The 19,641-nt window shown below is 33.0% G+C and overlaps 1 protein-coding gene across 1 annotated transcript in view; it reads right to left on the minus strand.

Annotated features, from left to right (window-relative positions):
• LOC139425143 (nose resistant to fluoxetine protein 6-like) overlaps nucleotides 1–19,641 on the minus strand; it is a 78,605-nt gene that overhangs the window by 36,283 nt on the left and 22,681 nt on the right. The window contains exons 3-7 of the mRNA XM_087160043.1: nucleotides 8,767–8,881; nucleotides 8,294–8,390; nucleotides 6,277–6,380; nucleotides 2,918–3,088; nucleotides 453–546 (exon numbers count right to left, since the gene is read on the minus strand). Coding sequence (XP_087016169.1) covers nucleotides 453–546; nucleotides 2,918–3,088; nucleotides 6,277–6,380; nucleotides 8,294–8,390; nucleotides 8,767–8,881 — 581 coding nt within the window. The remainder of the gene's footprint in view (nucleotides 1–452; nucleotides 547–2,917; nucleotides 3,089–6,276; nucleotides 6,381–8,293; nucleotides 8,391–8,766; nucleotides 8,882–19,641) is intronic.

Consider the following 19,641-nt stretch of genomic DNA (forward strand, 5'->3'; position numbering starts at 1 on the left):
AATAACTACTCTTAAAGACTTGACGAACAATTGTTGCAGACAAATAACTTATGCTCTGCTTTGGGTTTTCTACAGGAAGTGAAAGCAACTTCTGTTAAAGTTTTTTTCTTTTCTTTTGAAAGTAAAAAATAAAATATATCAATGGCACTTAGAACAATTCCATTAAAAGACGATTTTGATGAAACAGAAAAAAATATCAAATCTATTGTTATAAGAAGAGAATCAAGTATCAAGTAAAAAATATCAAGTATATAAGATTATTATATAAAGCCTTTTTTTTTTATTAAAAAAAAAGGTGAAATTTAGCAAATTTTCAATAGGGAGAGGGAAGAAAAGAAATTATGCATTCTGAAGAAAAAGGGGAAAATTTAGAGTGAAATACTTTCACTTGTGGTTTAATCGAAGCATTGAAAAAAATTCAACACAAAGGTCGAAGAAAAGTTTTATCTTACCTGATGAAGAAAAAAGTTTGAACGCTAATGAAACAGTTTGCTATTATTTGGAATGGAACTTCTTTTCCTGTCTCCTTCATTTTCACTAGAGAACCTATCATGTTACAATAAAAAGAAATATATAAAGTCAAGGTACATTTTTAAAAGTCACTACAAAGAGTTAATCATTAATATCTGACTAAAACGACATTTTGCTCCGTAACAATATTTAGGAACATTCTAAAATTAAAAGTCAATGCTCCCGGCAAAAATGGAACAAAAACATGCACCTGTGCATTACATAATTAAAAATTTCATTCGCTTCTGAAATATATAAATAGGAAATAATAGTCGACATCTTTTAATAGCTCAAAAACAGGCGCTCAATTTCAAGACTTTTCAGACGTGAATGGGAAGAAACAAAAGTAATTTGAATATAAAACGAAAAGTTACCAACAACGAATGAAAAACAAAAAAGGTGAGAAACAAAACTAGAAAAACCACAGTAGTCGAGAGAGAAAAATACATGAAAACAGAAAAAAAAAAAGCACAATGGCTGAGGGGGAAAAATCAGGGCAATGAATTTGCATGCCCTATGGAGAGGTGGTGAAAAACTAATGACGTTAACAATCATCCTATGTTTTTATTATTAGTTTTTCACCAACTCTCCATAGCGTGTGGAAATGCATTTTATTCTGATTTGCTCCCCTCCACCACCGTGTTTTTTCTTGTTCTGTTTCCTTCTATTTTTCTCTCTCGGCTACTGTGTTTCTTCCAGTTTTGTTTCTCACCTTAATTCTTCCACTTTTTTTAGCTACTTTACGTTTTATACCAAATCACTTTTGTTTCTTCTCATTCACGTCTGGCAAGTCTTGAAAATAGGTGCCTGTTTTTGAGCGCTTGAAACATGTCGACTGTTATTTCCTATTTATATATTTCAGGAGAGAATGGAGTTTTTAATCAGGTAATATCTTACTGCTTTAGTTTCTTGCGATCATTTATTTAATGAACATATACACTTAAAATTTTGACATTTAACGCGGATTCACTAATTTCTCATCATTCCGATATTTCGCCACTTAAATAAAAACTTTCGCAACTTTCATTCATATAGGCCAAAATTTTATTCATTGATAATGTTAACCCTTTCTAAAGCCATTTTTTCCCTATAATTTTATGTTAAAATATTTTTGATATTGGGATTGATTTATAAAAAGAAAATTTTTTAGCTATCAAATTTTTTAGCCTTATTTTTAAAATCAATGTTTTTGTCGGGATGAGGGAATATTCCAAATTTTGCTTACTATAAAGAATTGGTCATGAACTTACAACGTCTGTGCTTATAAAAAACCAACTTTATTAATTCGATGTTAAGATCTTCATAAGGACTGGATCAAGTGAACAAAGGTATAATGCACCTAGGAAACTAGATCCCGATTATTGTTCATTCATTGCTTTTTTCTTCTTCGTATTTTTTGAAATTATGGCAGATGGTCGATTTAATCACAGGCGGGAAAATAACATCCCATCGATGTTTAAGAATTAAAAAAGTTGATGGGAATTTTACTTACCACGGCCTTATAAAGAGTTATGGGAAAATATCGTAATTTTTATTATTAACTTAAAACTTATTATTAAGAGATTATTAATAAGAGAAATTAAAAAAATTTATAAATTATGAAGGGTGTGGTGTGTAATTCTAAGACATACTTTATTTTATTTTATAGCCGTCATTGAGCAGCTGACCCAATTTTGATTTTACGACTACCAATATTCTGCTCCGTAGACTTGTAACTTTGAACCCAATCCAGAAGACAAGAAAACTCCAGGATCAAGTATTGGGAGAAATTTTTGATTCATCGATGACGTTTTGATGAAATTAACCCGAATTCGCGTTACATGGAGAGGAAAGACACGTAAACCTCCCACGGCTAGTCTGGCATTACATTCGCTGTACTATCTGTCCTTACTCTGGGAGATTCGCTGTACTATCTGTACTTACTGAAAAAGTGTTCGGTTCATATTAACTGATAAATTTGTTGAAAAAAATAGTAAGCGGGCCTTTCAATCACAGTGGTTGATGAGCGGAACGAGTGGACGGTTAAGCCTTTTTTTACCCAAACAAAAAAAGTTGAAATTAGATAATATTCATTCTTTAAAAATAAATACCAATGACTAGTTTTTAATATTTATTGAGAACTTGCTTAATCAGATAACATAAAACATAACTTTACCTTTTGTTTTGGCTTCACGAAAACTTTAAGACTTAAAAACATCAAATCACTGTGGTTGTTTGAAAAAAAGGTTTCGAGAGTACAATAGAATAAAAAAAAATTAACATTCAAGAATTGTTCGATTAATAATAACTGATAAACTTGTCGTAAAGGATAGTTAGCAGGCCGTTTAATCACGGTAAAAACTAACAAATTGAAATTAGATAATATTCATTCCTTAAAAATAAATACTAATAAGTTTTTAATACTTACTGAGAACTTGCTTATTCAGATAATGATAAGTGTGTCCCAAAATTATCCACAGCATGGTGATTACTTTCATGCCATGAAATATTTTTATAGACTCGGGGTTATCATCTCTTTTTAAAAGGTTCTTGCCATTTGCATACCAGGAAAAACAAAGTAAACATCTAATCCACAGACCTGCAAAATTGTATTAATTTCTACTTTGGGCAGTTTAATACATTAAGAAATATTCCTAATGTTATTTAAATTTTAACATGGATTTCGAATATCTCACGCCAAGGAAAATGAAAAAGCCTCCGTTTATGTGCCTTACATAGCGATGGTTTAAAATTATATCTTGTAGTGAAAAATTATCTGGGCTTTAGAACAAATAACCTAAATATTTTATATGTTATTAAACTATTTTAAAAATTACCAACTTGGCGACAATTTTCAACCTAGATGAAAATTATCAAAATCACTGCCTTGTTCTCAGTTTTTGCAAATTTTTATGGGCCCAGGTAATGCAGCATTGGAGTAAGTTTTTAAATATTAAAAATTTATTCCGCAAACTCTTTTCGTTTTCACAAAACTGTGGCTTTTCGCCCTATTGACGTTTTGCGCCATTTTCAGGGTAAGCATAGACGTCACTGGCTTTAGATGGGCTAAACTTGATCAAGTAGTCATGAGTAACTGTTGCGAATTGTTGCTCAATTGAAGTACCCATATTCAGATCATTGAACATGCATAATTTTCCATTAATACGTAATGCATTTTAAAACACTTCTTCAAAATTAAAAAAAATTAGTTACTTAGAGTAAACTAATTTTTCTTTTAATTGCTCTTCTAATTGAAAATTAGAAGAGCAATGAGCAATTAATTATAACTTCAGACCGGGTTATGTGGTTATCCTCCGAAAAAACTGCATCTCTACCATTAATGCTTGGCTTTGCCAAAAAGTAACGCCCACTCCAACAAATGATCAGCAATGGCTCAGCCCGGGTACAATGGAATAGCGAATAGGTTACGCCCCCTTGAGCAATAAAACAAAGATGATATGGCCAATACCATCTTTATATAAAGTTGAACTTGAGTAATGTAATGTAGTTTTTATTAGTTTCTTTTTCTTCTTTTGGGCAAGGCCAAGCTCAAAACGTATACATAGATGTAAATCTATTTTACTACATATTATTTCGCATTAAATTCAGGAATTATGATTCTGAAGAAAAATAATAATAACGGCTTCATGGTTTAAGAAAAAGAAGGAAAAAAAAATTCATTTAACACATTAACATAACTGTCTGCAAAGCTGACAGTGCACGCCATCATGTATGATAGCAACTATAATTAATTTTAATTACCGATTAGATAAGTTAATTCCTTTTTTTATTTATTTACTTACTGTCCCATGCAAACATTCATTACAAACTATAGTTTTAAGCCCTTATCGTTGAAATGCGAACAGTAAAGTTCGAAAAGGTCAACCTTAAGATTCATCAGACGAAACGGTGGGATTCAAACCTGCTACTCTGTTACGTTGCTTTAGAAACAACTCTTTTTAGCTCACAGCATTTTCGAATAATTATTATTTTGAAATAAGCATTGGTGAATAATACAAGTAAAAGCGTTGTTATTCCACCCGTGAAGAAAATATTAACGAAAACCTTTAACTATCATTTTTTTTCGTTATTACTTCGTTCGTCGCAATCCTATTATATAAAACAGCAGATTTTTTTGAATAATTATATTTAAAAAAAAAATAATTACATAAAAATATATTAAAAAAATTATTTTCCTTTTCTCTTAATTTTTTAACTGTGATTTTAGATTACATATATCCATTACAAATACACGACTGCCAACTTCTACGCTTTTTGCAAAAAATTTTATAGAGTGGTAGACATTTAGCTATCGACAAAAGCTTTCAGAATATTTTGTAATTATGTTAACATTTTAAAAGCTTCATCACGAGAATTGAACTGAATTGAATGTGGGATTTAGTAGCACAAGATCCGAAAACGGACATGCTGCGCCAAACTTCACCACGAGAAAGCGGGACTACGATCTGTGTTTGGCAAGATACCTGCCAGCGTTAACGGGCACCAGACCTCTTAATCTGTTAATCTGCTCTAGGGCGACTGGTACTGATGGCGTAGATACGAGAAAGCGGGAGCAAAGTGGCGTTGCATACGAACGTTTAAATCATTTATATACAGTGGCGTCGAAAATAAGTTTAAATGAATAAAAAAAAATAATACATTTAAGTCATTAACGTAGCTACCACTAGAATACCAAAAGATCCGAGTCATGGAAATGACCCAATGACAATCTGATTCTTGAGATTGCCCTCACTGTTGCCAGTGGAGCCAGCAAACTTTAATTAAATCCTTTCAATAATTGGTGTTCAGGAAACGATGTCTCTTACTTCCTTGGTCCCGCAGTGGACTGATCGTTAACCCTTTCGCGCCGACTGTCACAAATACGTGACAGCATGAAACTGTATCAATCAGGATAAAAATATAAAACTGGTAATCAAAGTAATTCTTTAGCAGTTTATTTGTGGGCGGAGTTATAATTGTTTGATTTATTTAATTCACCATTACTTTGTTCAAAATAAAACTATTTAGTTATACTTTGAACTAACATTGATTATATATATGATTAAACGAACAATAATTAAAGAAAAAGCAAAGTAAGTCTGTCAAATTAGCAACGACTACATTTAAGTTACAGCTTTTTATTTAATTGCAACTTGATTCTGATTTTGTACAAATGAATCACCCGTCCCCAAGGGGTTAAGACACGGTTCTCAGCAGATCACCGAAGTCAAGCATCACTGGCTGCGGTCAGTTTGCGGGTGGGTGACCACTTGGATCAGCCTGCCTAAGGACCGAGGGTGTGCGGTATTGGTCCTCGTTAAACTGTTCTACCGTAAAGTGCTCGATTTCGCGTGCAGGTCGTCGGGCTACTAAAGCGGGGGTGCCATCTCCTCCGCAGAGGATCACAATTGTGATGGCATGTCTTCGGATCATCCTCAGAGATGTTTCCCAGACCGTCGCCAATAGCCCATTGTGCTGCTCTAGTGCGACGTAAATGAACAACAACAACTCTTACTTCCTTGAAATTAAAATAGTTTAATTTGAAAGGACTTGTTTTCCATGTATTCATTACAAAAACTGTCTTTTATATCACTTTTGTTGCCATTTCATTTATTTATTTTTACTTCTTTTTCCATTTGCTAATTATTTTTCTTTTATTATTTCCAACTATAGTTGTATGCCCCTCACTTAAATGCAATTAGTGTTTTAATATAGATTTAAAACACTCAATGCAGACATTTTGCAAACATTTCAATTAAAAATATTTTAGAAATATGGAAGACTTACCTTGCTTTTTTAGCAATAAGCCCTTAGTTGAAAGTGTTATTTTGAAGTAAACGTCAACAAGAGTAGATATTAATGCCGTTGTTATAAAGCTGGCAAAAATGACACTAGGAAAGAAAGAAAAAAACAGCTTAGTTTATTAAGTATCAGTATCAACACAATACTTACAGTATCAGTCTTACAATATCTTACAATATCAGTAAATAAATTGCAAATAGAAAAATTAGAGCAACGAATTAAAATCTTAAATAATTTAGGGAAACATACTGCGAGATTTAGAATTTACTGTATCAGTGATTGATAGATCGGAAAAAGCTGCAGATATATTTGTTATGCAGATGGTTCCCGTTCCTGTTCCATGGGCTGTTGAATGGACCTGTTGAGTGAACATTTAAGATCCTTGACATTTAAGATCGTCAATTACAAAACAATTGGTACTAGAGTAGAGGTAGGCCTAAGATCAGATGGCTTGACTGTGTGGAAGGGGATCTTAAAATCCTGTGAATTACTAACTGGAGAACAATTACTAAGAAAAGAGCAGAATGGGGGATGGCTCTAGGGAAGGCTTTGGCCCACAAAGAGCTGTCATGCCAATAAAAGAAGAAGATGTTTTCCGTAACAGATTAATTTGAAAGATTTTGTTGTGGTAAATTTAGATGTGGAGGAATGCTTTCTCTTTTAAAAAAATAATAATAATAACATTTATCTTATTTTATTTTCAACCAGTTTCTAATAATAAAAATAAACAGATATTAAATGTTTAAGGTTCTAACATATTGTATTACTAGGACTTTACGATCGCCACAAATTTTGAATTTGCTACTGCATATTTAACTTTTTCAATTTTTTACCCTTTTAGCTGTCAGAAAATATGATGTTAGCGTTGATTTAATAAAGTAAATTGCATTAAAAAAAAAAAAACCACGAATGGTCTCAACTTTTTATGACTCACAAACAAATGTTATGGAAACACTTCTATAGTAGCACTATATAAAAAAAATTTTATAATTTTTTTCAGGAAAAAATGTTTTGGAAGATTTTGCATGACTAAATGTTTGGTTGGTTCTAATGCCACTTGCCACACTGGCAAGCCTGCGGGGTGAAACCGGGCAAATTTAAGGCAGAGTGTGCGATTCTTGTTTTTCAGTGGCGCCATCTATGACATGACCAAGAAGTCGTCTTCGTCACACCATACGTCACACCTGTTTATAAGACTGACCCATTCATACATCCATTCATTCATCCACAGATCGTAATTTTGACCTGAATCAGAGAACGATCGATCTCCAATCCAGTACCCCCAGAGGTATTGATTTGTTATGAGAACATGGAGGACTTTGCGACTCGACGGAATTTTAACGAGCAGCATCAACCATTTACTACACGGGGAGTCTTCAGCCGGCGGGGTTCGAACCCCCGAACTCTTGGACATGAGCCCAGCGTCCTACCGTCCAGGCTATCCCGGGGCAACTTGACTAGATTGTTGACATAATTTAAAAGATCGTGCCTGAAGTTTTTAGAAATGATGTCATTTTTAACCATGCGAAATTCGGATCGACAAAATGAGGAGAGGACGATAATAGCTGATTTCTAGCATGGTATCTTGTATATATTTAATTATATACATATATGGTGATTTTTATATCCAAGACATTTCAATACATTGAATATAGAACCCAGGGTAACAACGGGATTCGAACCCGCTACCTCCACGCTTTTGCACAGCGTTTGGCGGGGGATACCGCTTGATCAGGGAGGCCTCTGTGCAAAATGATATGTTTTATTGATGATTTCATCTACCATAAGAAAATAAAAAAGTGATGGCAATATTTTTTCTTCAATCAAGGATAGCTAAAATAAGAAACTATCATTTGTAATTTATAGTGAATTTGCAAAAATTATTATATTCTTTCATTTTTTTTTCTTTTTTGAAATTATCCCTGCCTCACATTGAGGCTCAGAATAATTCAAACATTCTTCATGAAATTTCAGCATAAGTGGCAACGAAGTTTATACTCACATTATAATAATTTCATTTCTGCTAAATGTTAAAGAGTCCTGTTTTATTTCACAATTGGGAACCTTTATTTCAAGCTTTATACCTGCAGATTCAAGCACTGAAAAGAAAAACAAAATTAAGTCCAATAATTTTAAGAAACATTTTACTAAGATTATAAAAGTGGTACAACAATCTTTACCTGTGAGACTAAGTTGTACAGGGCGAAAAAAAAAGTTAATACCCCTAAATTAAAACTTTTGGTCTAATAATCAGATTTTAACGTACTATGACTCTATCTTAATTTTTCGAGGGCATAATCTTAAATATTCTAATTAATTAGTATTATTGCACAGTTGTATTAGTATTATTGCACAATCGATATTGAAAATAAACGAAAAGTGTCTTATTGCGAATGCTTAGAATTCATAATTTTACCGAATTATTAAGTTAAGCTGATTATTAAAAATGAAAACAGCAAATGATGAGTGTCATACCTCTTTTCACCATTTTCTTCGCATCTGTCTGTGAACAGGGAGAAGGGAGACACACTGATGAACGGAAATTCAATTGATAAAAATATGCAGCAAGTCTAATAAACTCATGAGCAGCCTGATATTCATAATGAAAGAAAAAACTACACCACATTAGTAATTAAAATACAATATAAAATATTATTTTCATCTTAGATTAACAATTATTTTCTTATAATAATAAGGCTTCGCTTTGTATTAGGTAATCCCCTCACTGCTGGTGGGTTATCATCAAGTCAGAAAGCTTATATACCAAATTAGAAGCCTCGATTTCATCGACTAGCAAATTGTTAGAACCTAGAGAAAAACAGAGCAGCAAAAATTGCTAGAAACTTCTGATTATCTCACCAGAAAGGTTCTGGGTTCGAATCCCGCACAAGGCATGGATGTTCTTTCATTCTCGGTACTATCTGTCCTCACTGTGGGAGCAACGTTGGCCAACCTAATATGGTGTCCCTGAAAAAGTGGACAACAAGTTTGCCTTTCAGATGCCTGTATGACGAAGGGTCGGTCCAGGGCCGCCTGGAAAAAAGGGTCCCATTCGGGCATTGAAAAAAAAAACTTCTGATTATTTGAATTTTCTATCGTTTTTTCACGTAATTTCTCAAATTCCGATATTTTTAATACGACACGCGAATTTCGAATTAGAGTTATCGCTTCTTGACGCTCTCGATTAACGACGAATACATCGTAAATTCTCCTCGTTTTCCATTCATTTTTTCGATATATATTAATTGTTTTTTCGGTGATCTCCACATAAGTTTTCAAACTTCGTTATTTTTGATACGGTGATATTACGACGCGAGTTTGGATTTGAGTAATAACTTTTTATGCGCATGATTTGCGGCTGTTCCGTCATCAGTCCAAGTCGTTTTCTCGGAAGTTATTTTTTCGTTTTTACGACATTTTTATATTTTAAATACAGTCTTATTTTGACACCTGAGTTTCGGATTTGAGTAATCACTTTTTGGCTTACTTTATTCGCGACTATTACATCGTTAATCCACATTATTTCCGACCGTTTTCTCTTCAGTTATTCTTCTTATTTACAGTCCTTTTCTCCTGGTTTTTCAAACAACGACATTTTTAATATGATGGATGTCATTACGACACATAAATTTCAAATTTGACTAATCACTTTAGTCGCACTCAATTCGCGACTATGCTGTCGTAAATGTACGACGTCATTTTCTAATCGTTTTCTCCGCAGTTGTTGCAGTTAGTTGTCTTACTTTCGGCCCACAAATTCTACATCATTTTTGAAATCTTTAAATTATTAATACGATAGTTTTTAATACGATATTTAAAATACGATATTATTTCTACCGACGTATTCAGAATCACGCATTTGAGTATTTAAACTTTCATGCAATTAAAATATTTTAATAAATTAATGATTAAAAATATTTATATTTACCATTTAGAGATCGCGAATATTTCCGTATCGTGATCTGTCGCGCCAACTACAATCGCCAAGGTGCCCAATAGATTTCAAACTTAAAATTTTTTTTGAAAAAAAAACAAACTTGTAGATGTTTGCCCGGGGGTGGCTAAGAGTTATACCTTTCAAGTTGGTCCCTTTCTGTGTTTTTTTTTTAGTTTCTCTCAGGACACTGCCCAGAAGTTTCCGAGACTTGGCGATCATTCTGCCACAGATCACAATACGGAAATCTTCCCGCGCTTTAAATAATGCGTGTGTGAGTCTCGATTTTGCTAGTATTATTTTTTAGTACTATTAAGGATGCAACAGCCGACTAAAAATGCAAAAGTTGTAGAAACTCGATTTATTTTTACCAGCGGGTGACCGAGCTCCGCTCGGAGAAAACAGGTATCGAAGCTAACTCGAAGATTTAAATTTTCAATTGTGATTTATCAAAATAATACATGCCATAAGAAAGTTTGTGAAACCATTGGTGAAAAGATAACCGGTTAAAGTGCACCATTGTAAACTATCTAAACAAAGTTTGGAAAGGGAACTATTCTATACAAAGGCAAAGTTTGAAAAGTCATAGGAAATAAAATGTAATTGATAACAAAAAATTATACAATTAAAGACACTGTTCACAACGAATTCGTAAATTTGCTTCCGTTCATCCGCTTCTTGAAAATTCTTGTCCAGGAAAAGGCGTCGATGAGAGAGGTATTGTCGAGCATAAAAGACGATGTAAACTCCGCAGGAAGACGCGTCATCTTGGTGGTTGTAAGCGTTGCGAGGTTTCACGATGGATCCTTTCAGCTTTTCATTCGTAACAACGGTATTCAAAACGTGTCGCAGTATTTTTCTCAAAACAGCATCGATGGGCAGCGGGTTGTCGACTGGATCGCAGACTAATAGTTGACGTTCTCCATAGCTTGCTTCGTAAATTCCTAGCATCCAGTGCTCGCCTCTATCCATTTGAGCTCTCTTGTGAATGGGAATGAGTAGCACGTCGAATCCTTGTTGAGCGCCGTATAGATAGTTGGAAGCCTTGTTCTGGTCGCTGATATCGTTGAGAAGAGCCATTCCTTCATAAGCGCCATCCGCTGTTGTAACGTAGAAGCGTGCGACAAATTCAGGGTGAAGTACGGCAACTTTGACGGTCGGGTAAGCTTGTTCGGCGTAATGGAGAAGCATTCTGACAATGACGGTATCTTCTAGCTGTCCATTTGCGGGTAGAATTGAGTTGATCGCTTGTTGTTCCAAAATTCCGGCTCCTTGAAGAATTTCATGTAGAGGTGCGTTCTGCATGTTGAAAATGTAGCTTGAAATCTGACGAATGTTGAAATGTCGGACTTTGTTGACGGTGATTTTAACACAAAAGTTAAACTTTTCTCCACTTTGATAAATGTAAACTAATGCGAACCTTACAATTAAATTATTAATTCCTTCGTATATTATTGGTTTAAGTTGTCGAAAATTAATATTTCAATTGTAAGGTTCGCATTAGCATAAATTTATAAGAGTGGAGAAAAGTATCTATAGCCATTATGGCGAACTAATAAAGTTTGAAAATATCCTATCTGTAACTCCGAACTGCTCGACCGTAGCGCTTCAAAACCGGCGCCAATCGATTCCTCGTGGCCAAAAACCCCAGACCCCCAAGTTTACTGGAGTTTATTAATTCTGGGGCGATTTTCGACTTGGCAACCATTCCTCGTATTATAGTATAAGATTTATTTATTATCTGTTTAATTAATCAATCGTATCTACCACTATAACTTACTTTTCAAACTATCACTATTTAAATTAAATCATACTTAACTAACATACCCAATTGTAAACTAAAAAGAACATGTTATAATAATATTGCTAATTTATTATCTGATATAAATTTGTCAATTTTACCAGTCAAAACTTTTTGCATTTTTAGTCGTCCGTGGCAAGCTAAATTTGCAACTGATTTTAAAAATGAAATATCATGCTCGGTGCCGAGTACATATGTAGAAAAAAGCATAAACTGATATGAAGATAATTTTCTTCGAACTTGTTTTTGGGAAGCTAATGCTTTATGTGAAATGCTTATCTAAGTATCGGCCCCGAAGGGTCTCTAACTCATTCATCTGAGTTTGTATGAAATTGAATTCGGAGCAAAACTCCGAGATATGAAGGGAGAGGTAAATGTAGCGTCGAAGTGGTGGTTGGAGAAGACTTGAGTGGGATGGAGAAACACAAGAGATCAGGATCAGGGGTCTTTCCCTGAAGGATGGTTTGAAGAAGAGCAACTACTTCTTCATTCTGCAAAAGTTCCTGAAGTTCTTTCACTATGGTTACTAGTCGATGAGCTGAAGATTTTGTTGTAGGAACACTAGGACGGCTTCAAGGCTTTCTGCTGGGGTGGGCCTCGCACCCAGAGAAATTAGCAGTATGAGCTTTGCCGCAGTTGCAGCACTTAGGAGGAGACTCTTTGTCCTTCTGACACTCGAAGGAGCGGTGACTTTCCGCTCCTTCCAGTGTCATCTTCCTTCTTTCTTTATGCACCTAGGAGGTGCCTAAAGAAAGAAGGAAGATTTAGGGAGGAGGGAAGATTAAAATATTTATGACTACCAAAATTTTTTAACTATTATAACGGATATATAGAACTTTTTTTTTAATCCGAGAAATTTCCATACAACTGATGTACTACTGAATCAACTCATGCCTCACCTCATCATGGACTTATTATCTGATCCTAACTTAGAACTTTGAACTGTATATGACCTCTAGACTAAATGCCTAAACAGTATAGATGAATCGGTTAGAAGCGCTTTGCGCTTAACACCGAGATTCCACTCATATCAATCAATCAATCAATCCGAGAAATTGAAATAAGGATGGATATATCATAACTCAGAAAAATAAAGGCTTATTTTAATTCTCTTGAATACCAGCTATAAATAAAATGATTTTAATATCAAATCTTTCTATTTTCCGTTTCACTTCTAGCACTCCATGATATTTGAAAAAAGAAAATATTTTTTTTAAATTTCGTTACTAATTCATTTATGTAAATTGCTAAATAAAATAAACAATAGAGCATAAAAGGACACATTATTTCACATTTGTTAATACATTTCCTTATGTAATTTGGTTAGTTCTACAAGTCTAGTTCAGATAGAAAAAAATTGCTGAGGAGGTACAATGCGACAAAAAAAAAAAAAAAAAACGAACTACCCTGAATAACTTTTTATCTAATAATCGGATCTTCACGTTCTAAGACTCCATCTTAATGCTTCGAGGGAGTGATCTAAAATATGCTTTTTAATTAGAACAAACAACATTCTAAGTTACGAAATCAGAAACGAAAATGTACTTTCTCTAAATTAGCATACATTTCTTCGACCGATTCGAATTTTGATCCCTAAAGTACTAACTATTTGAGAAATATGATCCTCATAGTTTGATCAGGAGAGTGATCCAAAGTTTGGACACCCTAATGCTAATTTTATTTTTTACGTATTTCACCACATCTCGGGAACTTCTTAAGTGAATTGCAATATTTTCTTTCCACACAATTATAAAATCTGTTTATCATAAAATAATTCCGCGCAGAAAAATAAATTTTAGTAAATATTTACTATTTTTCATTATTTTATTTAATAGCGGACGTTAAACTTTTGAATTGTAAAGTATATAAATTTTTACATTATTTTTGAAGCATCTAATCTTACATGGCAAAATACCAAATTTGAGCGAAACCGGTTGAATAGTTCCTGGGAAATTGAATTTCAAATGTACGATTTTTTTAAAATTCGATTAAGGAGTTTTAAAATTCGAGATTCGCTCTTCGTCCAAATTTGTCCAAAATAACAAAAATAAAATGAATATTGTAATTCACTAGCTGGATAGGCTGCTTATCGAAGATGTTAAAAAATTATTTGTTAGATTTTGGTAACATAATTTTTATTATTACATCGCATAGCTTGTAACTTTGAAAGTGATTCTCATAATGCAGTAAATTTATAAAGATTCTAAAGACTTACACAAAAAGCAACGATTGACAAACACGCTATATGATTACGTATATACATATTATTTTACATATTATTATATTATATATATATTTTATTATATATACATAATACATGATAATTTATATTATTTTAAAAAATATTATGTACCTATTTAAGTTTGACTAGCCATATTGTTTGTTAACCATGTAATTGGAAGTACATAAATTAAACTTTTGTGTTCAATTTTTGATTATGAGTGCATTCACTATGGCTTATCTATATCGCAAATTGAAAACTTGACTATTATTAAATTACATTATTTACAATAAATATTTTAACGTTTATGAAAACGAAAGATAATTTAATAAATCTCATAGGGTTTCCTGAACACGCATACAAATTTTCCTTTACTTATTCATTTCTTTAAACGAACGTTATAATGTTTATGTAATTTGTTCAAAAATTTAATTTATTACTACTGTTTCCGTAAGTAAAAACAAAATTTCTAAAGATTTGATAGTTTTCAAATTAATAAAATTAAAACTCCCTTTTATACACAAAAATTTTTACTTATGGTTTGGTTTCCTCTTAAAATGGGTACTTTATTTGTTCTGTACTTTTCCAAAATCAAAATTTTTTCTCGTTATATTTGGTTATTGTACTTCTACTCGTCTTTTAAAATAATAGTTCCCATCTGTAACCATAGCAAGCCTCACCGTATTCACATTACTGTGAAAACGAAACAGTTGAATTAAAAGTTTTAATAATATTTAAAGTTTTAAAAATACTTATATAATGGCGTGCTTTATCATTACTGATTTCACATGGAGGGCAAAAGTTTATTATGGAAAGTAACGCCCACATTCTACAAAACATTTGTCAGTGGACACGCAGGACTCGTACTAAAAAAAAACACGCAGGACTCGTATATCTTCTCTTGTTTCTCGATATTAATCCGATGTCTTTCGTCTATTTATCTCATATACGATCTCCAAGTCTTAATTTATTAAAATAGGGAGTGTATGCTGTATACCTGTGCTTGCGGGTATACCTGATTGAACGGTAGATTCGAAGAATATGAAATACAACGTGAATCTCAATGTGTGCAACAGCAAACTTTTTACGAAGCTCGATTTTTGATTTTTAATCTGATTCTTAAATTCGTAGACATTTAAGAAATGGAATTTTCTGATTGGCTTAGCGGAAGCCATTGTTACAGAATAAGACATAGACGATTGAGTTTTGTCAAATATTTTAAAGATAACACCAGTGGTGTTTGTTAGCTTATAGCTCTCATCAAAAAAGTTGTTTATTACGTGTTCTGCAATACTTAATTATTTTCTTTTAAATTAAATATAACAGGTTAACTGAATCCTTGAACACCTTAACTGAATCCTGTGAATCCTTGTCACACCATATACATTTAAGCTTTTTGAAATCACTTGTGTTATTTCTTGAATCACCAGAATATATACAAGCGGCAGTCGGTGGAACTACATCAAAACTTCCTTGGCTACCGAATCCACTACGAGCTAGAGTGCCTGTATTGAAAAGAGTGATGACAATATCCAAGAGCGCATGCGCTGCCGTCAGATTTTTGTCCAAGGGGGTTGCCAGATGATACACCGAAATTGGCGCCACTCGCTCATTTGGTGTTATTCTGAAGGTTCTGTTATTCTAAGAGTATATACTAAAGTATCAATAATATAAACTTTAAGATTGGAAAGCACATGATATTACAGATTTTTTAAAAAACATTGTCTAGCATCTGAAATTGTTAAAAAATTAACGTCAATGAAAAAAAAAAAAAAAGACTAATGAAAAGACTTCAGCTTTTAATAAATGCCTTAAATAAAATATAAAAATTAATAATGATTATGCCATTTATTTCAGAAATAATAATTAATAACACAAATTATATAATTTATTATTATTTATTACTTTTTCAGGAAAAAATTATCGCATATTCACCTGAAAAGGTATTGTTTATTTCAACAAAAATTTCCATAATTAGTTGAAATTTAAAACAAACTAACATTTTATACAGTTGGTAACGAAAAGTAAACAAATACTACTTTGTAACGCGCATTGTAACATTGTAACGCGAACATTGTAAAGCGCCAACATGTCAAAGTAATATCGCCAAACTCTGCACTTCTGAAGTTTTGATAAAAAGATGCTCAAATCTTAAAATTTATAAGTAATTTAGATAGAAATTATGTGCATTAAAAGTAAATACATTTATTCTTATCTAACCATTAGTTATTTCATCACCTTGTTCTCTTTACAATGAGATAAACATAACTTTATATGAGTGATAATAAGGATAAATTCTAATAACTAACAACTATCCAAATTTTCAGCCATAATTTTAACATTTACTGTAACTGTGAAGTTTCTTATTGAAAAAAAGTAAGTAATGAACTTATTACATGCATTTATTAATACAGAACATAATTTTTTTGAGTCAGATAATTTTCACTCCATGTAATTCCAATGGCGAATTTTCCACTCTCGCCTCCGGCGGTAAAGTTTTTCTGTCCACCAATCAGGAATCGTTTCTCCCTTGTCCACTCTCTTTTACTCTAGGCTCTCTACTACGAGCTATTTGCAGGCGTTCCTCACTTTCAACTTCAATTCTGAGAAATTTCAATAATTTTGTAAGATTTTCTGTGCTAGCATTTGTTTCTCCAGATGATCGAGATCTCTCCCACGCCTTCAAAAGATCCTCTGGAAGAGCTGATTCTACTAATGGGTAAAGCATGGCGGCATAAATATCACTTTTAACGCCAAGCGATTCCAGAGCTCGTAACTGTGTTTCCAATTTATCATACAATGTCGCCAATGGCATGTGACCTTTTTTTGTAGCCTGTGCCAACACTAATCTTAACAATTCTCTAATATAGATTTCGACCATCAGATCATCTCTCGCGAATCTCGATTTTAGTTGAGTAATTGCTTTTTGATAATTTTGGCCTGACGGTGGAAAACTATCTACCAGTTCTTTTGCTGGTGACCCGGGAACCATTGCTTGAACCAAATATTGAAATTTATCATCATCATCGATGGTGTTGTCCTCATGTATTTTACGGAACTGTCCCCAAAATCCGAGCCAATTTTTTATTTCTCCATTAAATTTCTGTAGTTCTAACATTGGAAGCTTGTATTTTCTCTTCATTTCCGCACTATTTTGTGAACTTGGTTCATTGTTCGCCAAACGAAGATTAACAGTTTCTTTTAAGTACACATATCTGTCAATATATTCTTCATTAGCTTCAAAATCTTTTTCATAATCATCATTATTTTCTAGTTTTTATAAATTTTCAGAAATCTGATTTTGCACATCGTTTAATCTTTCGAATTTATTCGTCAATTGTGATAATAAAATCTTTACGCGATCCACTTTAACTTCCGTATTCGATAACTCTGCTTCTAAATTATTGGCAGTTAAAGTAAATCCTTGGCGCAATGGCTTTCTTTTATTTTTTAATTCTTCCATTTATGAAGTGAAATATTAATTAAATTCTGATAGTTTCACTTACTTTCGTTTCTTTTGTCCTGTCACGGACGCCACTTAATGTTGCGAAGTCGAACTTTGAATTTTATACTAATATTGAACTACGACTCACAAGAAGAAGATACAGGTTGTTTTAGACAAGAGCACATTTATTTACATGACGAGGACATTTTACATAGGAAGAAACATAGAAAGAATAACTATTTTAGACATCGTTTTTCTTGTTAACTTATCGATTGTTTGTTCTATAATATTTTATATTTTGTTGCCATTCCATTACAACTAAACTATTTCCCGCTTTCCAATATTACCTATGCGAACCCGCAACGTCCTCCCCACCAACAAATAAATTTTAAACTTTTAATTATTTTTTTCTTGTTTTGTTTTAAGACAACAATTTCTGATTATAAAAATATTTTTAACTCTTAATGTCCTAATGAAAAATGTTTTATAGTTCACAAGTCCAGTTTATTTGGTATTTTTATCTTTCTCCCATAACGAGTAATATTCTCCCGTATTCCTTCGGAAATAGGGACTGCTGATTTCGGTTTGTAAAAATCTGTTTCTTCAGGCGAAATTTCCAAGGGAAACAGCTTTGGTAAGGGTCTTATTTTCTCTCCATGGATTGTTTTCAATTTCGCAGCTCTTGATATGCCATCTTTGCCGGGATATAACTCTAAGACAACTGCTAAAGGCCAATTTATTCTTTTGACATTATCATCGCCAATAAGCACCACGTCTCCTTCTTTTAAATTGTTATTTGATTCTTTACCACGCTGTACAAGTTGAGCCTTCTTTCTCCTTCTCTTCTTCTTCACTTTCATTTTTGTTGTTTTAGCTTCGGCTGGATCTCGTATTCCAATAGTCTCCAAGCTCCAAAGGTCTTCAATGCTGGGTTGGCAGAATAAGCTTAAAGTAGTGTTTGTTTTTTCTTCTCCATTTTGTTGACCCATTATTGTCCACCCAAGCCGAGTTTCAATAGCCATAATATTTTCATCCAATTTTTCAATTTTACCCGTGAGAATTTGAGGCAATACATCCGCACCTAATAACACTTTAACTTCTAAAGGATTGTCCCCAACGTCTGATAAGTTAATTGATTTTTGCTGTAGAATGGGATAAATGTTTTGATTCTTTAATCTCGGTACGAAATTGCATATCTTTGTCTGGGCTAACATTGGACAGGTAATTTTGAATTGACCATCTAGGGATTTTATATTGACATCATAGACACTGTGTTTTTCCTGACCAGTTTCTATTCCGCCAAACAATGCATGGTTTAAAATTTCTTCTCCAACTATTGGCAAATTTAGCTTTTTTACCCCCTCTGTTTTTATATAGGACCTTTGGGAACCGGAATCAATCAAAACTCTTGCGAGTCTATCTGTTTTATCTATGCCCTCAACTTTTACTATCAGTGTTTGCATCAACGTTTCACCCTTTTGTTGATTAACAAGAGTTTTAGAACTACTGCTATTTTCATCATTTTTTCCTTTAGTACTTGACTTTGTTTGACCTTGGTTTTCACCATTTTTTATGTTCCAACACATTACTGTCAAATGTCTTCTATTACAAATTAAACATTTAACAGAACTTTTGCATTGTTGTGCTGGATGGCCGATTTTCAAACAACGAAAACATGCTCTTTTTTCTTTTAAAACTGTCTTTTTATCGTTATAATTTAAATTGTGCAACTTGAAACATTCTACTGAGCTATGTGAATCCTTGTCACACCATATACATTTAATCTTTTTGAAATCACTTGTGTTATTTCTTGAATCACCAGAATATATACAAGCGGCAGTCGGTGGAACTACATCAAAACTTCCTTGGCTACCGAATCCACTACGAGCTAGAGTGCCTATATTAATGCTAATAAAAATTAATTTTGGTAAATTACTTATTGAAGTAAA

This window comes from Parasteatoda tepidariorum, chromosome 3 (assembly GCF_982258835.1).
Source record: "Parasteatoda tepidariorum strain Cologne lab strain chromosome 3, Ptep-v5.0, whole genome shotgun sequence".
NCBI lineage: Eukaryota > Metazoa > Arthropoda > Arachnida > Araneae > Theridiidae > Parasteatoda > Parasteatoda tepidariorum.